At 41.0% G+C, this 19,958-nt stretch overlaps 1 protein-coding gene across 4 annotated transcripts in view; it reads right to left on the minus strand.

Moving 5' to 3' along the window:
• The window catches only part of CARMIL1 (capping protein regulator and myosin 1 linker 1), a 262,324-nt gene that overhangs the window by 13,834 nt on the left and 228,532 nt on the right, over positions 1-19,958 (minus strand). For 2 of the 4 annotated variants that reach the window (XM_045005542.1, XM_045005540.1), the window contains exons 30-34: positions 15,819-15,885; positions 15,310-15,506; positions 9,988-10,094; positions 7,950-8,379; positions 1,929-2,007 (exon numbers count right to left, since the gene is read on the minus strand). In XM_045005542.1, coding sequence (XP_044861477.1) covers positions 1,929-2,007; positions 7,950-8,379; positions 9,988-10,094; positions 15,310-15,506; positions 15,819-15,885 — 880 coding nt within the window. Of the gene's footprint in view, positions 1-1,928; positions 2,008-7,943; positions 8,380-9,987; positions 10,095-15,309; positions 15,507-15,818; positions 15,886-19,958 lie in introns of all 4 variants that reach the window. The other 2 variants (XM_045005539.1, XM_045005541.1) reach the window with 1 other exon arrangement.

Genomic DNA, 19,958 nt, shown 5'->3' on the forward strand with positions numbered 1-19,958 from the left:
CATTATTTATACCAAGCAAAGACTGAATGCATTTGCACACAAATCTCACTTGCTTCCCAGGATTTAAATCAAATACAGCTAGAGCCAGCTGTGCAAGCTGGTATAAAGCTTGCTGGACACTAGTTTGCAAATAAGCAAATTGCCTGCCCTAATTTCCTTCCTTCCTGCAAACCGTGGAAGGACTCCAGGAGGCTTATATGCACATGGTTGTGCAATTAATCTTTGGATTTGAATGTGTACTGGGTGACAGCATTCTTCACTTTTAGTGATTTACAATTTGTATGCTAGGGTTGCACATAATTCTTGTTTCACCTAAATTTAGGCTGCCTTGGCTTTCTGACAAGGCAAAACATGTGCCCACAGATGCTGACTTGGCCTAGCTAACTGCTATTCCAGGTCAGAAAACCTACTTGTTACAGTAGTGCTGAGCACAGGAATTATAAGTGCAGTGTGTGGGGAGGAAGAATGTTGAGATAGTCAGTTGCAGGCCAATCTCCAAAATGTTTTTCCAGCTTACGTAGTTGTTTTTCAGCTCTGTTGGATTTGAGTTGTGGGCTAACCAAAAGGACTGCGGTGCATGCATGTGTGTGCAATAAATCTTTGCACTGTAAGCAAAACAGCAGAAGGCTTTCCACACTTTTATCCCCACACTTGTATGCGTGTGTGTGAGAAAGGGAGAGACTGGCTAACACTCAGAGAGCAGTTTCTTCATGAACTCAGAGGGGAAAATATTCTGTCTCTGAATCATACACGATCTTCTGTTTTCTCAGTAACATCCAGCAATTTCCCTTTAACTCCATTACTTGCCTTTCTAACCTCAGGCCTGTTAATATTATTAGAACACAGTAAGTTGATATAAATTAAGCAAAACAATGACAAACTATAACTGCAACGGGAGCAGCCGCAGGGAGTTCCTTACAGTGGTGAAATGAGAACTGACAGAGGCAGGAGGGAGGGGCTGCTGTGCACACACTGCACTGGGGTTGGGGAGGGGGAAATGTGCCATTTACAGGAGTGAGCAGCAAGGAAAAATGGAGATCAACCACCCCGTTAGCTCTTAGTGTGCCCACTTTCCATGGTCCTCTAACCTCAGATCTGTCTATCTTACTGGAACATAGATAGCAAAAAAGGTTCCTCCTCCAAAAGATATTAGACTGTGATGCCAGGATGATTTAAAAGCATTGTTTCATGGGGCTTTCTCATACAATCTCTCTCTACACTAGCTTCTAAACCACATTTAGGAATGGTTTGGAAACCATAAATTGGTTTCTGACATGACTGGTCAGCCAATGTTTTTTTGAACATGGTTTGTGAATTTTTTTCCACACACTTTGGCAACACTATATTTTATACACCTGAAATTCCCAGAATCATTGTCCAAGAATTAGAACTGGGTTCTTTAGTATTCACAGAGACTTCTTCAATATTGGTTTCAGTGCAGTTCCTAGCAGAGTCTTCACATCACCTAAAACACCATCAAAACTGGCACCAGCTGGCACCCATTTTAACAGTCTCAGCAGAAAGTCCAAGAACTGTACAGGTGTGGAGACTGAATTATCCTTCTCTACCATGGTGGCCAGGCATGTCTCAGGCATGGTGGCAGAGCAGCGTGGGGAACCTTGAACTGCCGCTGCTTGTGATGGTTCTGCTCAGTGGATTAAGCACTTTGCTTGCATGACTATCAATCCAACACTTTCTTGTGAGCACTATAAACCAGTGGTTCTCAACCAGAGGTACATAGAAATCTTCCAGGGGGTACGTCAACTCAGTTAGATCAGGGTTTCTCAACCTGGGGTCAATGAGTTCATGAGTTCCTTTAAATAGTAGGCACATAACACGCAACTGGAAGTATGATTTCAGGCTGAGAGTGTTCAATTTATTGGCATTACAGGAAGTGCTGTACGCAAGGAAACTCAAAACAATTGTACCTGTACCACTGCCATCCAGCCGTTCAGAGCTCACTGTGGTATCGTGAGAATCCCTGGGAGCCACTTCGTTCCCGAGTCTCTAAAAAAGAGAAAGAGAATCCCTCAAAATTATCATCTATAAATCACAAAATTCAGTGGTTCATTACAAAGAAGCTTATATCCAGAAGTTAAAAATTGCAGAAAGAAGCTCTAGTAATTATGGCTGGAAGTGTTTTTATGTTTCTGGTTGCAGTTTTGGAAATCTCCTACGTGGGAAGGAGACCACAGCGATTTTGGTTACCAGTAAGGCCATAGCGCTGGCTGAGTCATAACAACATGCTCATTAAGTGACAAACCTGCCAAGGAATAATGAGGGTTGGAATCGGACAGTCCAGTTAGAAACTGTTCTTTTCCACTCAAGATGACCAAATGTATTGGCATTAAGTGAAATAAAACACTGGATAAAATTAAAGAGTTTATCTGCTCTAGGCAGAAACAGAGACACCTTTCTAAAGATCCAAATTTTGAAGCAAAGATTGCTGAACTGGTCTTAGTTTAGTTAATATGAAAACCTATGTGTACGTGGGGAAATGTCTTGGAAATCTGAGCTGAATCCAAGAAGTGCCAGTTCCTTCAACATTTACAGACTGAGGTTTTTAAAAAGTTAGATTTCATAAAAGCTGCTGAGTGCTCAAAACCTTTGAAATATCAGATCGCTTATTTAGGTGCCAAAACATGGATCCTGAACCTAACTTCATGCACACATTATTAAAAATCTTAACCATGATATCTTTGCCTCAAGGGGAAAAAAGCTATAAGAGACAAATCTGTAAATTATTTGACCCATATTATTGTCTAGAGGCCAAGTGCACCAGGAATATGTATATATCCCTTTTCGAGAGGATCCTGTTTACACAAAGGTACAAGAATCAGTCTCTGGGATTATACTGTTCCTTTCAATACCCTGCTCACTCATATGAATAGAGCAAAGAGACCACAAGAACCATACAGAGCACACAAGTTACCTGCAAACCAGCACCAAATAGGAAGGCTGGTACGCAGAAGACTAGGCGTAAAGTGTGAATCTTAAATTAAAAAATAAAATACATTTTGCAGGTAGCTCTGACCTTGGTTTAAATTTGCCATTTGAAGACAGATCTCTAACTCTGAAAAGCAAACAAATGCTTTGCATAGTTATTACTACTTTCAGCATTATAAAACTGCCACATTCATGACATCCTGTTGTCGTCAGGACACGAGTGTGGTATGACTGGCACTGTGAGATTATCCTCTGTCTTTACAGTAGCGCCCAGAGGTCCCAACTAGACACTGTACAAACACATACTGAAGACAAACACTGTCCCAAAGAACTCTCAATCTAAATGAAGACCTGATGCATCATTTAGGTAGGAGAGACATAAGAGGAAAACAGAGGAAGGAAGACAAGGGTAACAGTGATAAGAACAGATAGGGAGGCTTATACTAGCTATATGAAAATTAGTGGGTTTAAAGTAAAAACAAAACAAACCACAGTATTTTAGGTATAAATAAATAAACAAAAACTATTAATATCAGTTATCCCTGAAGGCCACCCTGTCTAGCCATTGTCAGGTACAACTTACCACAGGTATCATGGTAGACTTGGCTGCTTAAGAGAGCTATAAAGGACAGTACAGTGGACTTCATGGATTAATTGGTGCTTCCATTTTGCTGATGCTCTAATGGCTCCCAAAACATTTTAATGAGGAAGTGTCTCTCATATATTGTATACAAAGGACTGGAATTATTCAACGTTTACTACACCTATTTAAGAACCGGCATGGTCATTGCATTTCCCCACATTTCCACAGAGGGCTTGCCAACACGAAGTTTTTGGTTTAGAAACTGATCTAGTTAGAGCAGCACAATCCCTTAGTGAGGATACGCTATAACATTACAAACAATACTGTGAATGCAACAGTATTGCATTCACAATAGGGGGTTTTACACTGCAACTATATCAGTATAAATTCACTCCCTGGCCGAAATAGTTAAATTGGTTCAAAAATTGTGCGTAGAGCAGGTCTAACCATGGATTGGTTCCAAGTGCACAAATCCCATATAAGCTAAAAGGTCATTCAAAATAAAAGCGAAAGCCAGCCCACTGATGTAGAAATGTTGTGCTTTGTAGCATTATATAAGAGATCCAGGTTCATTTTCCACTCCTAGTTCTCTTGATCCATGGTTTATTTTGACTAAATTCTCCCCCAAGCCACATTCTTCTTCTGTCAATGTGCTCTGTTTGTCTCTCTCTCTCTTTAAATTGAAAAAAACTCACCAAATTTGTGAAGAAAATTAATTTGTGTTCGAGAATATAATTTGCTTTTTCACCATGGATTGTGAATTTTCCTTTGCAAGTATTGATGAAGTAAAAAAAATTGTGCATAACACTGTTAAATGTATTATTAGATTTTGTTTTACCCTTTAGATTGATGTTTTGAGTTCACAAAGAAATCCACTTTTATGTCTTGAAATAATACATAGATTCATTAAACTAACTGAAACAAATGCAAATATTTCCAAGTGGTCATTTTAACGTGTTGGTGGTCTCATTGTTTATCACCGTTTCTATGGTAACAGCACCACTTGACAGGTCCACATTAGAGCTCATATTAAAGTAGACACAATAATCTTTCAAATGATGTATCATGTGCATGTGTGTAGAGAGGGTACATTAAGTTGACCAAATCAACAGTGTCTGTCTGGCGCTTGCTAGAAGGGGCTGACAAATATATGAAGTATCATTTGCACCAGAGCTATGCTAGTCTCGCTGCAATCTAGGTCTGTCCATGACTAATTACATGAATATGTCATATGTAAAATATATATTGCACTACACACACAAATATTTATTTGGCTCCATAAAAAAGAAGGGCAAGACAGGGAAATGTAGCACTTGCACCTGAGAATGCAAGAATTCTAATAAAAGCCTTGATAAATAAACAGGGTTGTTAAGGAGCTTGGTTGCCTGCATATCTTGCTAAAATATATTTAAATATTCAGTTCTGCAAACACTAGATGGAGCTAGATGATCTTTATATCTGGAGAAAATCTGGAAAAAACACTGATTCCAACTCATTTATCTTGTGGTATTAGTGCCAATTCACACATCAAAATTCACAGCAAAAGAAAACAAAAAAGCTTTTGCCATCTTTTCATCTACTGTGCACCTGCTCATCATTTGTAACTGTAATAAGACTGTAGAAGGTCATGAATAAAGTAGTAAATTCCTTATGGCTTTGTTTTTACTTAGGATAGATCTGAATTTAAAAAACCATCTGTATCTTTAAGAAAAATTTAATTCACTAACATCAGAATCCTGATAAATCTGAAAACTTTAAGGGAACTGGTGATCCATCACTTAAGTTATGAATAAAAATGAAAGACAGAATTCTCCCATAACAAAACTAGTAGAGATCTCCTGGATTACTCTGAGTATTCAACTTTTGGTCAAAATGAAAACAAAGCTATTATATATTTCAACCCTGCATGATGTACATGAACATTAACCTTCTGAACATTAACCATTCCTTTTTTGTGCAACACAGTACGAAGACATTAATCTTAAACAAAGATAACTGAATTTCTTTTTTTTGTACAGAAATCCTATTTTAATTCAGCTTTCTGACCACCACTTTAAAAAAACACGTTGCCAGGTCAAAAATGGCCCTACGGGTTATGTCTACACTGCAATTAGACACCTGTGTTCATCCTATGCCAGCTGACTCAGGCTCGCAGGACTCGGGCTAAGGGGCTGTTTAAATTACAGTGTGGATTTCAAGTTCATGGGCTGGCGCCTGGGCTCTAGGTGGGATGATCCCAGAGCTCCAGGAAGTTTACATTGCAAAGAGACAGCCTGTAGCCCAACCCCTGGAAGTCCTAGTCAGCTGGCAGAGGCTAGTCACAGGTTTTTATTTGCAGTGTAGACATACAAAATGTAAAGGTGGGTAAAACCCTAGCTTTTACAAACACCTAAGACCAATAAAAAAGTTTCAGCATTTATTTTTGTTTGAAAATTCCAATTTAAATATTCCCTCCTACTCCACAACGTCTCCCAGCAGTATTTACACCATTGGGCAAGTGAATGGAAACTACAAATTAATTACAAACAAACTGAGTAGTCTATTTTCTTTTCCAAGCTGAGAGAAATACAAAGAGTAAAGAAGCAGCATAGTTGAAAGTAAATAAAAATGTTAGTACAAAAGGTGATGACCTACTCTTTGTTCAACTTTTCAACCAATGCTATCTGTGTTAACCCACTGACACAAGAAGTGCTGTTACCTAACAATTAAAAAAAAAATTACAACATGCTGATATTCCACGACTATAATCTTTAGATTATAAAACCACTGAAGCAAGGATTCTGTTTTCAACAGCACCAAGCACATTGTTGAATTGAACAATTAACTAATAGCACCGTGGGTTATGAAAGGTTAAGGGCCAGAACTCTGACTCACATTCTATAGTACCTTACTCCTCAACCAGCGCTCCAAGCACGTGCCTGGGGCGGCAAGCTGTGGGTGGCGCCCTGCCGGTCCCTGCGAGGGTGGCAGTCGGGCTGCCTTCGGCGGCTTACCTGAGGGAGGTCCACGGGTCCCGCTGATTCGGCGGTGGGTATACCGAAGCCGTGGGACCGGTGGACCTCCTGCAGGCAAGCTGCCGAATCCGCGAGACCGGGGACCTCCCGCAGGCAAGCTGCCGAAGGCTGCCTGACTGCTGTGCTTGGGGCGGCAAAAATGCTAGAGCCGCCCCTGCTCCTCAAACAGTCCCTCAGAAATCAATGGAACTAGTCACAGTACAATAAACCCTTATATAAAGCACATTGATACAACGCATTTTTGACATAACAGTTTTCCTTTAGTGCCCCAGTTTTATGTTGCGCGCACTATTCTTATACAGTGTGCGCGCTCATGGGAGGGAGTTTGGTCGTGGGAGGGTGCTCGGGGTGCCAGATCCAGAGGGCGTTCACCTCAGTTGGCTCCCCATGTCTGCTGTTCCTGGCAGAGGTGGAGGCGTGGCCAGGCAGCTCTGCATGCTGCCTTTGCCCACCGGTGCCACCCCCACAGTCAGCGCTCGGGGAGGGATGGGGGCAGCACACGGAGTCTCCTAGCTGCGCATCCACCAGGAACAGTAGGCAAAGGGAGCTGCTTGTGGGGAGGCGCCCAAGGTGAGTGCCCCCTGGATCCGGCACCCCGAGCTTCCTCCGCACCCCAACCCTCTGCCTTGAGCACCCTCCAACATGTACAACTTTGTGATGTCTGGGAACTTAACCCTATTTTTCCCATTCAGTCTTCAGTTCATATAACATGTTTTTATATTACACACGGTTTTCTAGGAACGTAACTAGGGTGTTATATAAAGGTTTACTGTACTACTCAATAGGAGCCAGGATGGCAGGACCTGGCCCTAGATGGGAAAGGAAATTTCTTTTGTAAAAAAAAATATAAGATTTTTAATTTGAGTGTTCCTTTAATAGCCCTTGGCTATTAGTGCTACAGGAATGCCTACAGGCTAAGAAGAGTGTTCAATGCATTATAGTTTAAATCCTAAGAAGAAAGGAAGTTTTAAGACTATTGTGCTCAGTGACAAAACTAGGTTTATATGGGACACACGTATAGGAAGCTATACAATGACACTGCTGGCTAACTCGTAAACTCACTCCTGACTGCAGGAAACAATCCTGCATGGGCAGGGGATAGGGACTAACTGATCTTTCCCAGCTTTAATTCTATGATACAGATTTCGTTTACGTGCTAGTGAGTCACCCGTCACATATAACATATGAGACCTGAAGAAGAGCTCTGTGTGAGCCCAAACGCTTATCTTTCTCACCAACAGCAACTGGTCCAATAAAAGTTGTTATCTCACCCACCTTGTCTTTCTATATAACATAGCTGATATGTTAAATGTTAACCTCTTACCCTTGTGTGCCTTTATGGGGTGCAGTTCTTTCCTACTTTTATCAACTAGAGTCACCACGAATCAAAAATATCTCACCCTCACCTTCTGTGAAGAAGCTGCTCTCCTTTCCTGCTTGGCTTTCATTTCTGCTAGGAGTCCACTGCCCATCACTTGCACCCCATACCTACGCCCTCCCTGTGGGCTGCCTTTGTTATCACCCTTCTCCGCTCTTGCAGCATCCTCTGGTTGTATCTCCTCTAGAGAGTCTGGTGTTTTTAGTTCCTCGGCTCGCTCTGTGCTGCCGTTCTGTTCAGCTGATTTTAGCTCCTTCTTAGTAGTGTCCACAGCTGGACTTTTGACAGCACCCTTGGGTGACGAGGGCTCTTCTGCCACCAATACAGTCTGAGGACGTTCAGATTTGGATCGAGATTTGATTAAGTTGAGAAATCCACTTTTCCGAGAATCTCTTTTTTTCCTTTCATCACCCACTTCACTGGACTCATTGGTGTCTGAACGTTTCATTGACGATCTCCTAATAAAACAGACAAATGTTCATTGTTCTTTATTTTTTTCCTGGAAAAATACCTGTTTTTAATAGTTTCAAAGATTTCTCTTGGGCAAAGCTAACCGTTTGCATCATCAGGAAGTTGCTCTGTGCCCAGTTATTATCCACTGCTTATAAATTAGAGATTAGTTACTATGATTGATGCTATTGGCCAAACGCCATTAAAGTCACTAAAAACTGTAGGGCTAGCATTACTCATTGTGCCACGGAGGCAGGTCAGCCACTTAGGACACACATTTCATTCATCTATTTTTAGGGGTATCTCTGGCCTGACTACTCCTACCCCTAAACTGCAAGTCGCACCAGAGTGGCTCTAATTCAGACATTCCTCCAAGCATAATTTCAATGTGTCTACTCTTTTAAGGATATCCTCACCCCAACGAATAGCTTGTAGCTACTGCATCATGACCCAGGTACTGGACAAAATACAGCTTTTGGGAAACTGCCCCTTTTAGAACTCCAGAACTCTGCACCAACAACCAGTGCAGTTCTGATCAGCCATGCTCCCAAACCTACTCAATTCACTGCTTTTCTGGGAGAATGGTACTTCAGGTGGCAACATATGCTTGCCCTGAAAAACTGTAAAATACTGATATGCTGCTGCCCCCTATAAAACGAAATCACTGGTAACACAAGAAAACTTGAAAGGTGTATATAATTTGTATAAAAATCCCATAATTACTGCGGATAGCATTTTTCAAAACATTTCTTTTTTTAGCTAACATGATTTCACAATTACTTACTGGATGTCATGTATAGTTTCATATTTGCAATCGTGAATTACTGCCATCTGCTTGTCATTTTTTTTTATTTATCATTCACACTTAATTTTAACACTTCCTTTCCCTCTCTCCTCCAGCCATTTACCAATTTACACTTACTATTTACTTAAACATTTTACTTTTATTTACTTAATGTCAAATATAGCAAATAACAGGTCATTTTAGGTAGTCTCGAACTAGCTTTTGTTTGTACATTCACACTAAGGAAATCAGAACATCTTACTGTTGGCTCTATAAAATATCCATCTAGTTTACACTACTGTAGGCTGGATTTCTTGCTAGGTGAGATGTAGAAGGCAGACCTTTCAGATTAAGTCATACACATAAACACAGAACATTGCAATTTTGTAAAGCAAGTGTTTAATTTATATGCATCAATAAACATAAATCACTTCCTCATGTCTTAAATAAACACACATTAAAAATTCAGGGCCAGAGCCTGAGCCAGTGTGAATTTGTATAGCTCCAGTGATGTCATAATAAGTGAAGTCATTGAAGAGTATGAAGAAGTCAGTGGAGCTATGCTAACATACATCAGATGATAATCTGGTTCATAGTGTTTATTAAAAGCAATTTATTTCAAAGTAAGCTTTTTAAAATGAGTAATCAAATTCACTGATATACTGGGCTATTATGATATAGTCTGGTTTTGACAGTAGCTATGCAAATTGGAGACCTGAATATTAGAAAAAGATGTCAAATACAATGTATTAACTATAAATATTCTACCCTCACAAACTATCAGTAAGAAAGCATGGTCTTTACTTTGACTCATTAGAGGATCTGAACTTACTTTGAATCCATTTTTGTCACTTTCTTGGTGAAAAATTCATCAACACCTTCATCCACTCTACCCATGAGACCATTCTGTTCTCCTTCCTGAGGTGTTGCCCCACACACCTGATAAAACAAATGTAACATAAGCAACACAGCATGGCAGTAAGAAATCTCACTTTTCAAAGATGCTGTAAGGCACGAGGATAAATATGAAATTAAAGAATAGAGTTATCTTAACAGTGGTTATGGAAATATAATATAAGTTTTAAAGAAAGGCCCCGACTCACAAGAAGGAAGGCCTTGAAAATAATAAATTATAAGGCCATAAGGAATGAAGAAGTGAGGTTGTCTGGTTCAAAAGATTAACTAACGAGATACGGGCAAGTTTCTAAAAAGAAGGCCTCTGACCAATATGGGTGATTGCAGATGGTCTTAAGAGAACCAGTCTTAAGAACTAGAATGAGCCAACCTGGCCCTTCCCAATCCATACACCAGAATTAAAACCTTTGTGAGCTCAAGTGCAATAGAAAAAACTGAGACAGCAAGAAGGAGGGGAGGAAAGGCCTTGGGAAGAAAGAAGGTTGTAAATCTCCCCTGAATTAAGGCTGAAAATAAGGGTGAACTGTCTCCAATTGGTTTTTAGCTCAAGTCAGTCATTGGCAATGACATCACTTGTTTGTTCAAGGGTATGAAAAAGTAAAACTCTTAAAGGGTTCATTGCTAATACCTGCCTGACCATGTTGAAAGCCAACCATTGTGGATCTAAGCACCCCTGGGTTTAGCTCATTTGTAAATATCTTGATCAAAAACTTACATGTTTTGTTAGTGTTTGGATGTAGTAAGTTGCTTTTCAGGCATGTTTAGAGCAATTGTACAGATATCATTTGGCCTTTGGATTTAATAAAGACATTTATGGTTAAATGAGTGTCTGGTGGTTTCCCACATGAATAATTTCACATATTATTAATAATTCCAACAAGGCCAAAGCTCAAATGCCTTTAAATGGTATAAAAAGAGCAGTTATTTAGTATTCAAGCACACTTTTTTGTTAGCAGTTTTTCAAAATGGAACTCCTGATTTGTGTATTTACTGTAGCTACCGGCAGAGACAGAATCTCTGTCAGCGGTTGTTCACCTGGTTTAGAGAGAGGTGTGAGTTCTAATGGTCTGAACACAAAATTAGGAGCCAGAACTCTAGTGTACTAATTATGCCTCTAACAGACTGCCTCCGTGGCCTTAGGCAAGGCACTTTAGGCCAAAACTTCCAAACTGAGTGCCAGATTTAGGTGACTAACGTTAGGCACCCAGCACTGACTTTCATTGAGAGCTGAGGTCTAACTCCCCTTTGTGCCTTTGAAAAGTAGACCTTAAAGCCAAAGACAAAAGAGAAAGATTATCCAACCTGGGTGACTCTCTCACTGGAGTATTGTACAGTTCAGTTAATGTTTGTACACCTCTCTGAAGATGAAACACACTAAATATTATGGGAGGGATTCTCTCCCTGGCCTGGCCTCTGTATGCTGCTCTTCCCTAATCCCTTTCTGCTGCCAAAGTTCCATATCCAGGAGGGGGAGAATCTCCCCAATTTAAACACTGCATAAAGCCTCTTTAGATGGCTCTAAAGACGACCCTGCAACAGCCCCAGTATAGGGTGTGTTCTTGGCAGTGTCACCACCCACAAGGCAGCGCGAGGAAGTGGTCTCCCTAGGAGGTCTAAATTACATCAGGGAATGCTCCAGCCCCCAAATCTGGAAAATATAAAAGGTGGCACAAAGGTGGCACCTTAGCCCCTCTGCACCTGAGATCCAGGTTCTGTGCTTCTAAGAGGCCAGGACAGATTCTCCTCTTACGGGTATGAGAGAACAATTACTGTTAATATCAAACCCTTCCTTATTAAGACAAATAAGACAGCAGCCTGAATATGAACTAATGTATTGATATGTACATGAAACGTTCTGGTTCCTGAGTTGCTGAGTCATGTGATGAGTTTATTGTTCACCTTATTAGATTACAAAGACAGTAACTAGAGCACTTATATACCTCTGCTGTGGCACTGTATTCCTCAGTTGAAAATATAAGTCCTTTTGGTAAAATTGCATTGTTTCCACTTAAAACAGAATGTGTTCTTTTTTAATAAAGGAAGCATCTTTTTCAAAGTAGCACAGTGATGACAGTTCTTTTTCCGAGAAGAATTTGTCTAATTGGAAATGTCAGAATGTATGCAACAATACATATACTGAGAACTGTTTTTGGACATCATCAATTTTTATTGTCTCTGGATGTAAATATTTATCTCATCAGTCAAAAAAATCTTGATATTGACTTCAAGAGAAGTCAGAATCCATTTAATGTTGGAACTGAAACTCTCCAGAGAATAAGAACAAATATTTAAGTATCACAGCCAAGAGCGTTTCCTGAAGGAGGCAGGGATGTAACATTCTAAAAAAGAGGTAATTAATATGGGGGGCTGACTCTATCTGACATTGAGTCTGTCTGGTAAACTGCCAGCAGAAGACGCACACGAAAACCCCCAAAACCACAAGCCTGCAGGTGTACACTGACGACAGTCAAGTGCTCAAAACAGCTCGTTATATGGCAACAAAAGTCACAGCAGAGGTAAACATAAACAGAGGCAGAGGATTTAGCAGGGAAATTAGAAGGCAATTATTGGGCCAAGACCAAGACCAGAACTGCCCACCTAGGGAGGGGAAATGCAAAAGGATTTCGATGCTCAGTTCTCAGGATGTGGGGGAGCGAACGAGTGTGGTACAGCTATGCTTTTGCAGGGTGTAGTTGAGCTTCTGCTACAATAAACACACAACTGTAACTGAAGACTCCAGTCTCCATGTATTCCTGTGTGTCCATTGGTCATGTCTGAAGACATAGGATACCCTAATTGCATGTCCATCTGTCGTGTCTGAAGGCATGCCCCAACAACTAAAATTCCACTGAATACACTGACTGGATCACTAACAATGTACAAACCACAGGGCCTAATCACCATCAAAATAACCAAGGCACAGAACGATTTTACAGATGCATACTATAATGCCAGTTATTGTTCAATACTGCAATAATACATTGATTTCTGCATATTTTATACTTTACTCATCTAATGCTGAGAAAATTGCATCCAATATGTAAAGTACGTTCAGCAGAGAAAGTGGTCTAGACTTGTTGGCTTGTTCTTTGTTAATACCTATAGCTACAATACCTCAGAAGAACTTGGGAGAAAAGAAGTTTTTGTGAAAAAATTTAGCACTCACCCCCTTTCAGGTAAGGGGGAGGGACTGCTTACACACACGAGGCTTCAGATTCTTCTAGTAAAACCAGAGAAACGCAGACCTGACACTCCTGATATAACTGGGGTAAATCAAGCAGGAAACAGAAAGCCACACTTTTCTTTAAGAACACCTGAAAGTGGCTGCAGAGGTTATGGAATGGTTCTACTGAGAGCTGCTGGAGACAGGAATACATGCCAGTTTACTCAGGCTTTGTGCAGAAAAAGAAGGATTTCAGTGTCACCAAGTCTCACGATATTTAGTGTTTTTCCTGGAATAATGTGATTGTGTGAGAATCTCAGCTTTCATTTAAAAATCAAAATAAGATTTTATCCCTCATGTTACAGAGAAAAGCTTGAAAAGGTAACCTGAGTGCACCCTAAAGGTTAAAAAGAAACAGAGGCAAAGAAAAAATATATTTTTAAATCTCAAGATGTGTTCCTTCCCTCCCTCCAATAAACAGCATAAAATAATAAATAATGGCAACAAAGCATCCCCTCCTCTTTTGCCGGTCACCTTGAGTTTGTGCAAGTACGAAAAAACAAATGCCTTGTCATCCAAATGTAGTCACTGTTCCCAGAAATACTGCATTGACATAAGGAATAACATTTTCTTGTTCTTCATACACAGTGATCAAAGCTTTTCAAATACAAGATACTATCTATGCTGCATTTCACATTTCCCTGCTAGGTAACACTGCACTAAAAAACCCCAATCCATCCTTCTCCCCTTCCCCCCTCGACTAGACAGCAGGGTCCTCCAATTCTGAAAACATATGACTGTATGGAAGCAGAAGATAATGGAACTTGACTCTGCCTGGAAATAGTGTCTGTGCTTAGTTTTCCATAACAGCAGGTATAGTCTCAGTACCAGATGACCTCAATTACCCGGATGTCACAGGACACATTAAATAAGTTGAGACGACTGGCGGAAGTTTAGCAAGTGGGAGAATATGACTCAGTTTAGTATGACAGATTTGGAAAAACAAGGCTGTAGTGTACTACAGTCGAAGGGCCAGCTAAGTCTCTGTCCCCTCTGTCAGTGCAGAAGAGATGGCAAGCTGGCTTAAAAATGATCCAAACAGCTGGCTGGGGTTTCTTTTGGCACAGGGGAACTCCTGAGTGGCATAAAACTCTACACTATTCACTCTTGGCCCTTCCCAGCATAGGGAGTATTTGGCCACTGTGATTTCTGCTCTGGCAATCCCAGACCAGCGGAAGGGTCTCTAGGAGCCTGTTACCAGCTAGTATAATTTGGAGCAGTAATGAGTCGGCTCCAAGTTGCAGCAGGGGCCAAATTGCCCCATGGGCTGCCTCTTGAATAAGGGGTGCTAACAAGTGGTATAACACCATCTCTGCCCTCCTCAAGGATCTAGCTGTACAGCTTTAGATGCAAATTCTGTCTGTAGAGGCACATGCCGGAGAAAAAGCAGAACTGGGATTGTTTACTGAGCAAAAAGACCCACAGAGACCCCATGTGTGTGTTTAACTGTGCTCCACAGGAGCTCTATCTGCAGCAGTGAAGTAGGTTGTATTTTTAGGTGCGGGCAATGCCACAGAGCATGATCTGTGGTTATTCAGATCCACTGGCTCAACCTCCGTCTTGAGTACGGGGTCATAAGTGGCTGCAGAGGTTATGGAATGGTTCTACTGAGAGCTGCTGGAGACAGGAATACATGCCAGTTTACTCAGGCTTTGTGCAGAAAAAGAAGGATTTCAGTGTCACCAAGTCTCATGATATTTAGTGTTTTTCCTGGAATAATGTGATTATGTGAGAATCTCAGCTTTCACTTAAAAATCAAAATAAGATTTTATCCCTCATGTTACAGAGAAAAGCTTGAAAAGGTAACCTGAGTGCACCCTAAAAGCTAAAAAAAAACAGAGGCAAAGAAAAAATATATTTTTAAATCTCAAGATTTTAAAGACAATCTGATAATTGGGGGAGGGTGGGGGGCTGACATGCTTTTTGAGTGCTTGGGGATGGCAAAAGTGGGATTTAGTCTTTATTGTAAGAAACAGCCAAGTACTTAGATCCTCAGCAATCTTAATTGTCACTCACTGATGCTTGGCTGGGCTGTTGTTTTTTATTCCTTTTAGGCCTTAATTTTGTAAAGTGCTCCAGTTTTCTCCCTTCCTCGGATGGCAGCTCTGAGATGAATCCAGAAGTTCGTTTATCCGGTCTGCTGGAAAGGACTGGAGGGTCTTCTATATGGATAGGTACTTCTTCCAGTGCTTTATCCAGGTCAAATTCCATTTCTAAGAGCAATCGAAACCTTTAATGAGGACTTAATACAGTATTTTAAACAGAAAGTAATGGCATCATTTGCTTTAGGGCGGTAGCATGTTTGTGAAAAAGGTGGACTATACCGAATAAATGTTTATTTCTGAAATGTCTCACCACAGAACCTTCAAAAAACAAAATAAGTTCGTTGGACCACAAACTGCAGTCCAGAGTGAGAGTCTTCTGCATTTTCAAATACAGGAACACTTTTCTCACCTTCTGAATGTAAGGAAGTGGTTTTAGTAAATTATAAGGAAAAAAAAGGAAAGGAAACGAAACCCACTTACCAAAAGCCCTAGATACAGGCCGGAGCATTCTACTGTGGATGCTTTTCCTTTTAGACTTAGGAGTCATCTATGAATAAAATAAAATAAAGAGGTGCTTATTTGGATAGAAGAAATAGTTCAGAGTAATTCTTACCTTTAAAACCAACAAATCAGTTCATAAGGCATGTCTGCCTTGCAAATACTTAAAAAAAAAAAATCTGACATTTCACTGATATGAACTGATTGTACACCAATGAGGCAGTGCTAGAACTGAGTCCAAAACATCCAACGGATTTCAAGCTTGAAATATAAGTATCACTGAACTTCACAAACATTAGTAAAGTGATCCTCGGCACAAGTGAGGCAACTTTATCTCAGTTTTACACTTGGGGAAAGTGAAGTACAAGGAGTTAATTGAGTTGCCCACTACTCCACAGTAAGTCTGTGGCAAAGCCAGAAATAGATCCCAGTTGTCCTGACTTCTGTTGCAACCACAAAGCCATGCTCTCTCAGTTCATTTATCAATGATACCTTATTGAAACCAATCAAAAAATGTAGGGATATAGATCTTTTGTCACCACCCTAAGGTTCTCCATGTCCCTTACTACCACAAAACAGTGCGTCTTTTAAAGCCAATTTCACTTCCTTGTCAGCCAGATGAATTGCTGAGTGTACTGCAGTTTGTTGTTTAATTTGTTAAAAGCAATTATTTTTTCCTGATAGCTAAATGCTCTATTTGCACACAGCACTTTTGACATTCAGTTGCTTAATTACTACTCTGGATTATACACAGGCTTGGCAGAATTCAATTTTTATTTTTCTAATTTCAGTGATTAATGTTGATTTTTATTTGTAACTGTTTTTATTGTTACAGTTGCTGGAAACTGAGGATTGTTGTAGGGTTGGGTTTAAGGCTGCACTGAAAGCAAGGCTGCAAGGGGCTCCCAGAACTGACAGGGGCTGCTGCATGGCTGAGGGGCCCAAGACACTGGGGCACAAGATGCAGGAGAAGCTGCATTCTTGGCCCCGCAGAGCAGAGACCCCCAGCCAAGACTGCGAGGACGATGACTAGCCCTATCCATGGAGTGCTGCTGAACAGTTTCGGCCCAGAGATGGCTCCCATACTCCTGGCTGATAAGGGAGCATGGCTGTGAGAGTGGGGATGCAGAGGAGACCCCCGGCTAAGACTATGAGGAGAACAATGAGCACCCTGCAGCAGGGAGTAGGGGGCACCCGCAGCTGAATGTCTGAATGTCGGGGGAGGGATAGCTCTGGTTTGAGCATTGGCCTGCTAAACCCAGGGTTGTGAGTTCAATCCTTGAGGAGGCCACTTAGGGATCTGGGGCAAAAATTGGTCCTGCTAGTGAAGGCAGGGGGCTGGACTCAATGACCTTTCGAGGTCCCTTCCAGTTCTAGGAGATTGGTATATCTCCAATTATTACCTTTTATTACCTCCTGCTTAGGGATGGAGCCAGTCAGAAGTATGGTGGCCTCCCTCACAGCCAGGGACTTGTTTTCCTCCTCACAGCTCTGGCCAGGGGTCTCTGCTTTGCCCTGACAGGACTGAAGCCTGCAGAGATTGGGTGTCACTGGCCCTGCAGCAACAGTACAGGGTGCTCTCTCCAACCCTGCTGGTCACAAACCCACTTCTTCATTCACCATCCAGGAGCGTGGAAGACATCCCTGGGCAGGAGCCCTTCAGCACTGGGGTGGACTCCCCCGTGGCCAGGGACTTGACCTCCTTGTAGCCCTTGCCAGGCATCTCTGCTCCACTGGGCCAGGACCACAGCCTTCCCCACACCCACCGGGATTAGGTGTCACCTGCCCTGCGGCAGCACAGGGAGCCCTCTGCAGCCACGAACCAGCTCTCTCTCTCACTCCAGTGACAGCAGGACTGCAGAGGGCTCCCTGTGTTGCTGCAGGGCTGGTGGTACCTGATCCCGGCAGGTGCAGGGGGGTAGGGAGAGGCTGCACTCTTACCAATTATATAGTTTTCCTGTTGATTTTAGTGTGTCAGGAAATTGAATCCTGCCAAGCCCAGTTACGGATTCTCCAAGAATATGTAGTACTATTAGAAGATATAACTCTGTGACTTCTTTAAAAAGTGGAAACCTGCTTTTATCAGCTCTCTCTGGCAATGTCATGGTTTCCACAAATATGGGTTATAGTCACAGAATATAAATTCAAAAATTTATTTATTGAATGTATACATTATTATAAGATGACTTCTTCACTCCTGGATTAAAGAAAATGTTGTGTTAAGGAAACAACTGCCAGGCTTAACACTTCACGTTGTTCTTTGAAAGAAAGCCACATTTATTTTGCTCTATGAAGTATCCTGAAAGTTCATATGGTAAGAAAGGCTTTTTGCAATAGATAAGGCATGTATCAGCAATTCTGAGCCTCTCATGTAATTTAATGTGGATAAAGAAGCTAAACTATAAAGTGTGCTTATCTTCTGAGAAGTCACTAAAAAAATGACAACTTCTTATTCACAAATCTGTTTCCATTGAGTCACATCTGCTTGCTTTAGTGGCATACATATATTTCCATTTACTTTTTACTCCTGTGAACAGTAGAATATCTACACAGCTGAGAGTGAGTCAGCAAGCTGGATTCTATTCTGGCTCACGCACAATCAACAGAATCGTTAATCAAGTTCTAGCTTCAGAAATCTTCAGATGATGCTTGAGCCAGAGAGGGTGTACCTAGGCACCAAGACTTTAGAATGAGTTTGCAACATGGATGGTTTAATTTTTAAAAAGAGTTTTTTAGCTTTTTATTTATAGGAAATTTAGTGAAAAATATGGACAATTCAAATGATTTATAGATGTCTGCATGCAATATATATGCACACACATACTTCAATTGTCTGCATTAGTATTTCCATCTGAACGACTGTAACTTTGTACTATTCAGACTTGGACAAAATTATGATAGATTTTCATATTAGCATTAAGTGGTTTACCTACCTCCACTAGATCAAAAAATAAAAGGAGAGGCCAGACTATATACTAGTTTGATTGTATCTTTTGAGGAATAGAGATGCTTTTCCACTATTATTATAAAGTATTGTCTGAAGCCAACATGCCTTTACATGACAGGGTATTTCCAATTCCAGAGAATGTCATATTTGACACACATCAATAAATAATATAGTTTCATGAGCAACCAGGAAGAAGTCATCAGCAACACCTTTTCCCTTGTCATCTGAGCACATTTAGCATTTAAGTCATGGAGTAACAATAAACGTGAAGCCCCAGAGTGCCGTTTTATTTCTGACACTTTTCAGAGTATAGCTGCACTTCAAACTGAAAAGTGCTTCTGTAATGCACCATAATACAGAGCAAGTGGAAAGAACAAGCCAGGAGCTCAGACACTACAGTGATGAGCACTATAAAATGGCTATCAATAAAATAAATACAATTTTTATATCAAGATTCATTAGCCAGGCGCAGGCTCCATCAGCAGCTTGATGGAACTGTACAGAACTGCTCAGCTAAACATGTAGTAGACAAAAGTGAATGCAATTAGTGGACCAATGGACATCCCCACAGTCAGACACCAGAACAGCTGCTTGTCCACTCCAGCAGAATCTGAATGACAAGCAACATCTGCGTCCAATCCTGAAATGGTAAAAGGCATTTCAACTCTAATTACGAGACGCTGAAGCCAGTTTAGCATTGAGTGGGGTCAGCAATTAGATCACTATTCCTAGTTCCTGGCTGTATTTGCAATTGCAGCCTATTCTTCACAATAATGTATCTGTGTGTATTTTGGTCCGATTGCTGTTCTTTGTGGTGATCTAATTGTAAATCAGATCCACAAAACTGATGAGTTCATGTACTGAAGATCAGAAACAGTGACAAAAAAATAGGTTGGTGGGGGATTATCCAACATCTCATCAACTGACATTTGCATTCACGAGGAACAACAGACACTATTTCAGTTTGAACAGGTGTCCTTGGAATAACAGTTGGGCTCTACAAGAGCTGCATAGGCACTAGAATGCCAAATCGGGGCACTGATACATAGCTGCATAGGACAAGCACTGATATTCTTGCACTGATGCTCCCAGCCAGGCACTGGATGTCATCTTCACCGAGATGCCATTGGAAGGGGAGACTATGACCGATGGTCACTCTCAAGCTGGAGATCATG

Source organism: Mauremys mutica, chromosome 2 (assembly GCF_020497125.1).
Source record: "Mauremys mutica isolate MM-2020 ecotype Southern chromosome 2, ASM2049712v1, whole genome shotgun sequence".
NCBI lineage: Eukaryota > Metazoa > Chordata > Testudines > Geoemydidae > Mauremys > Mauremys mutica.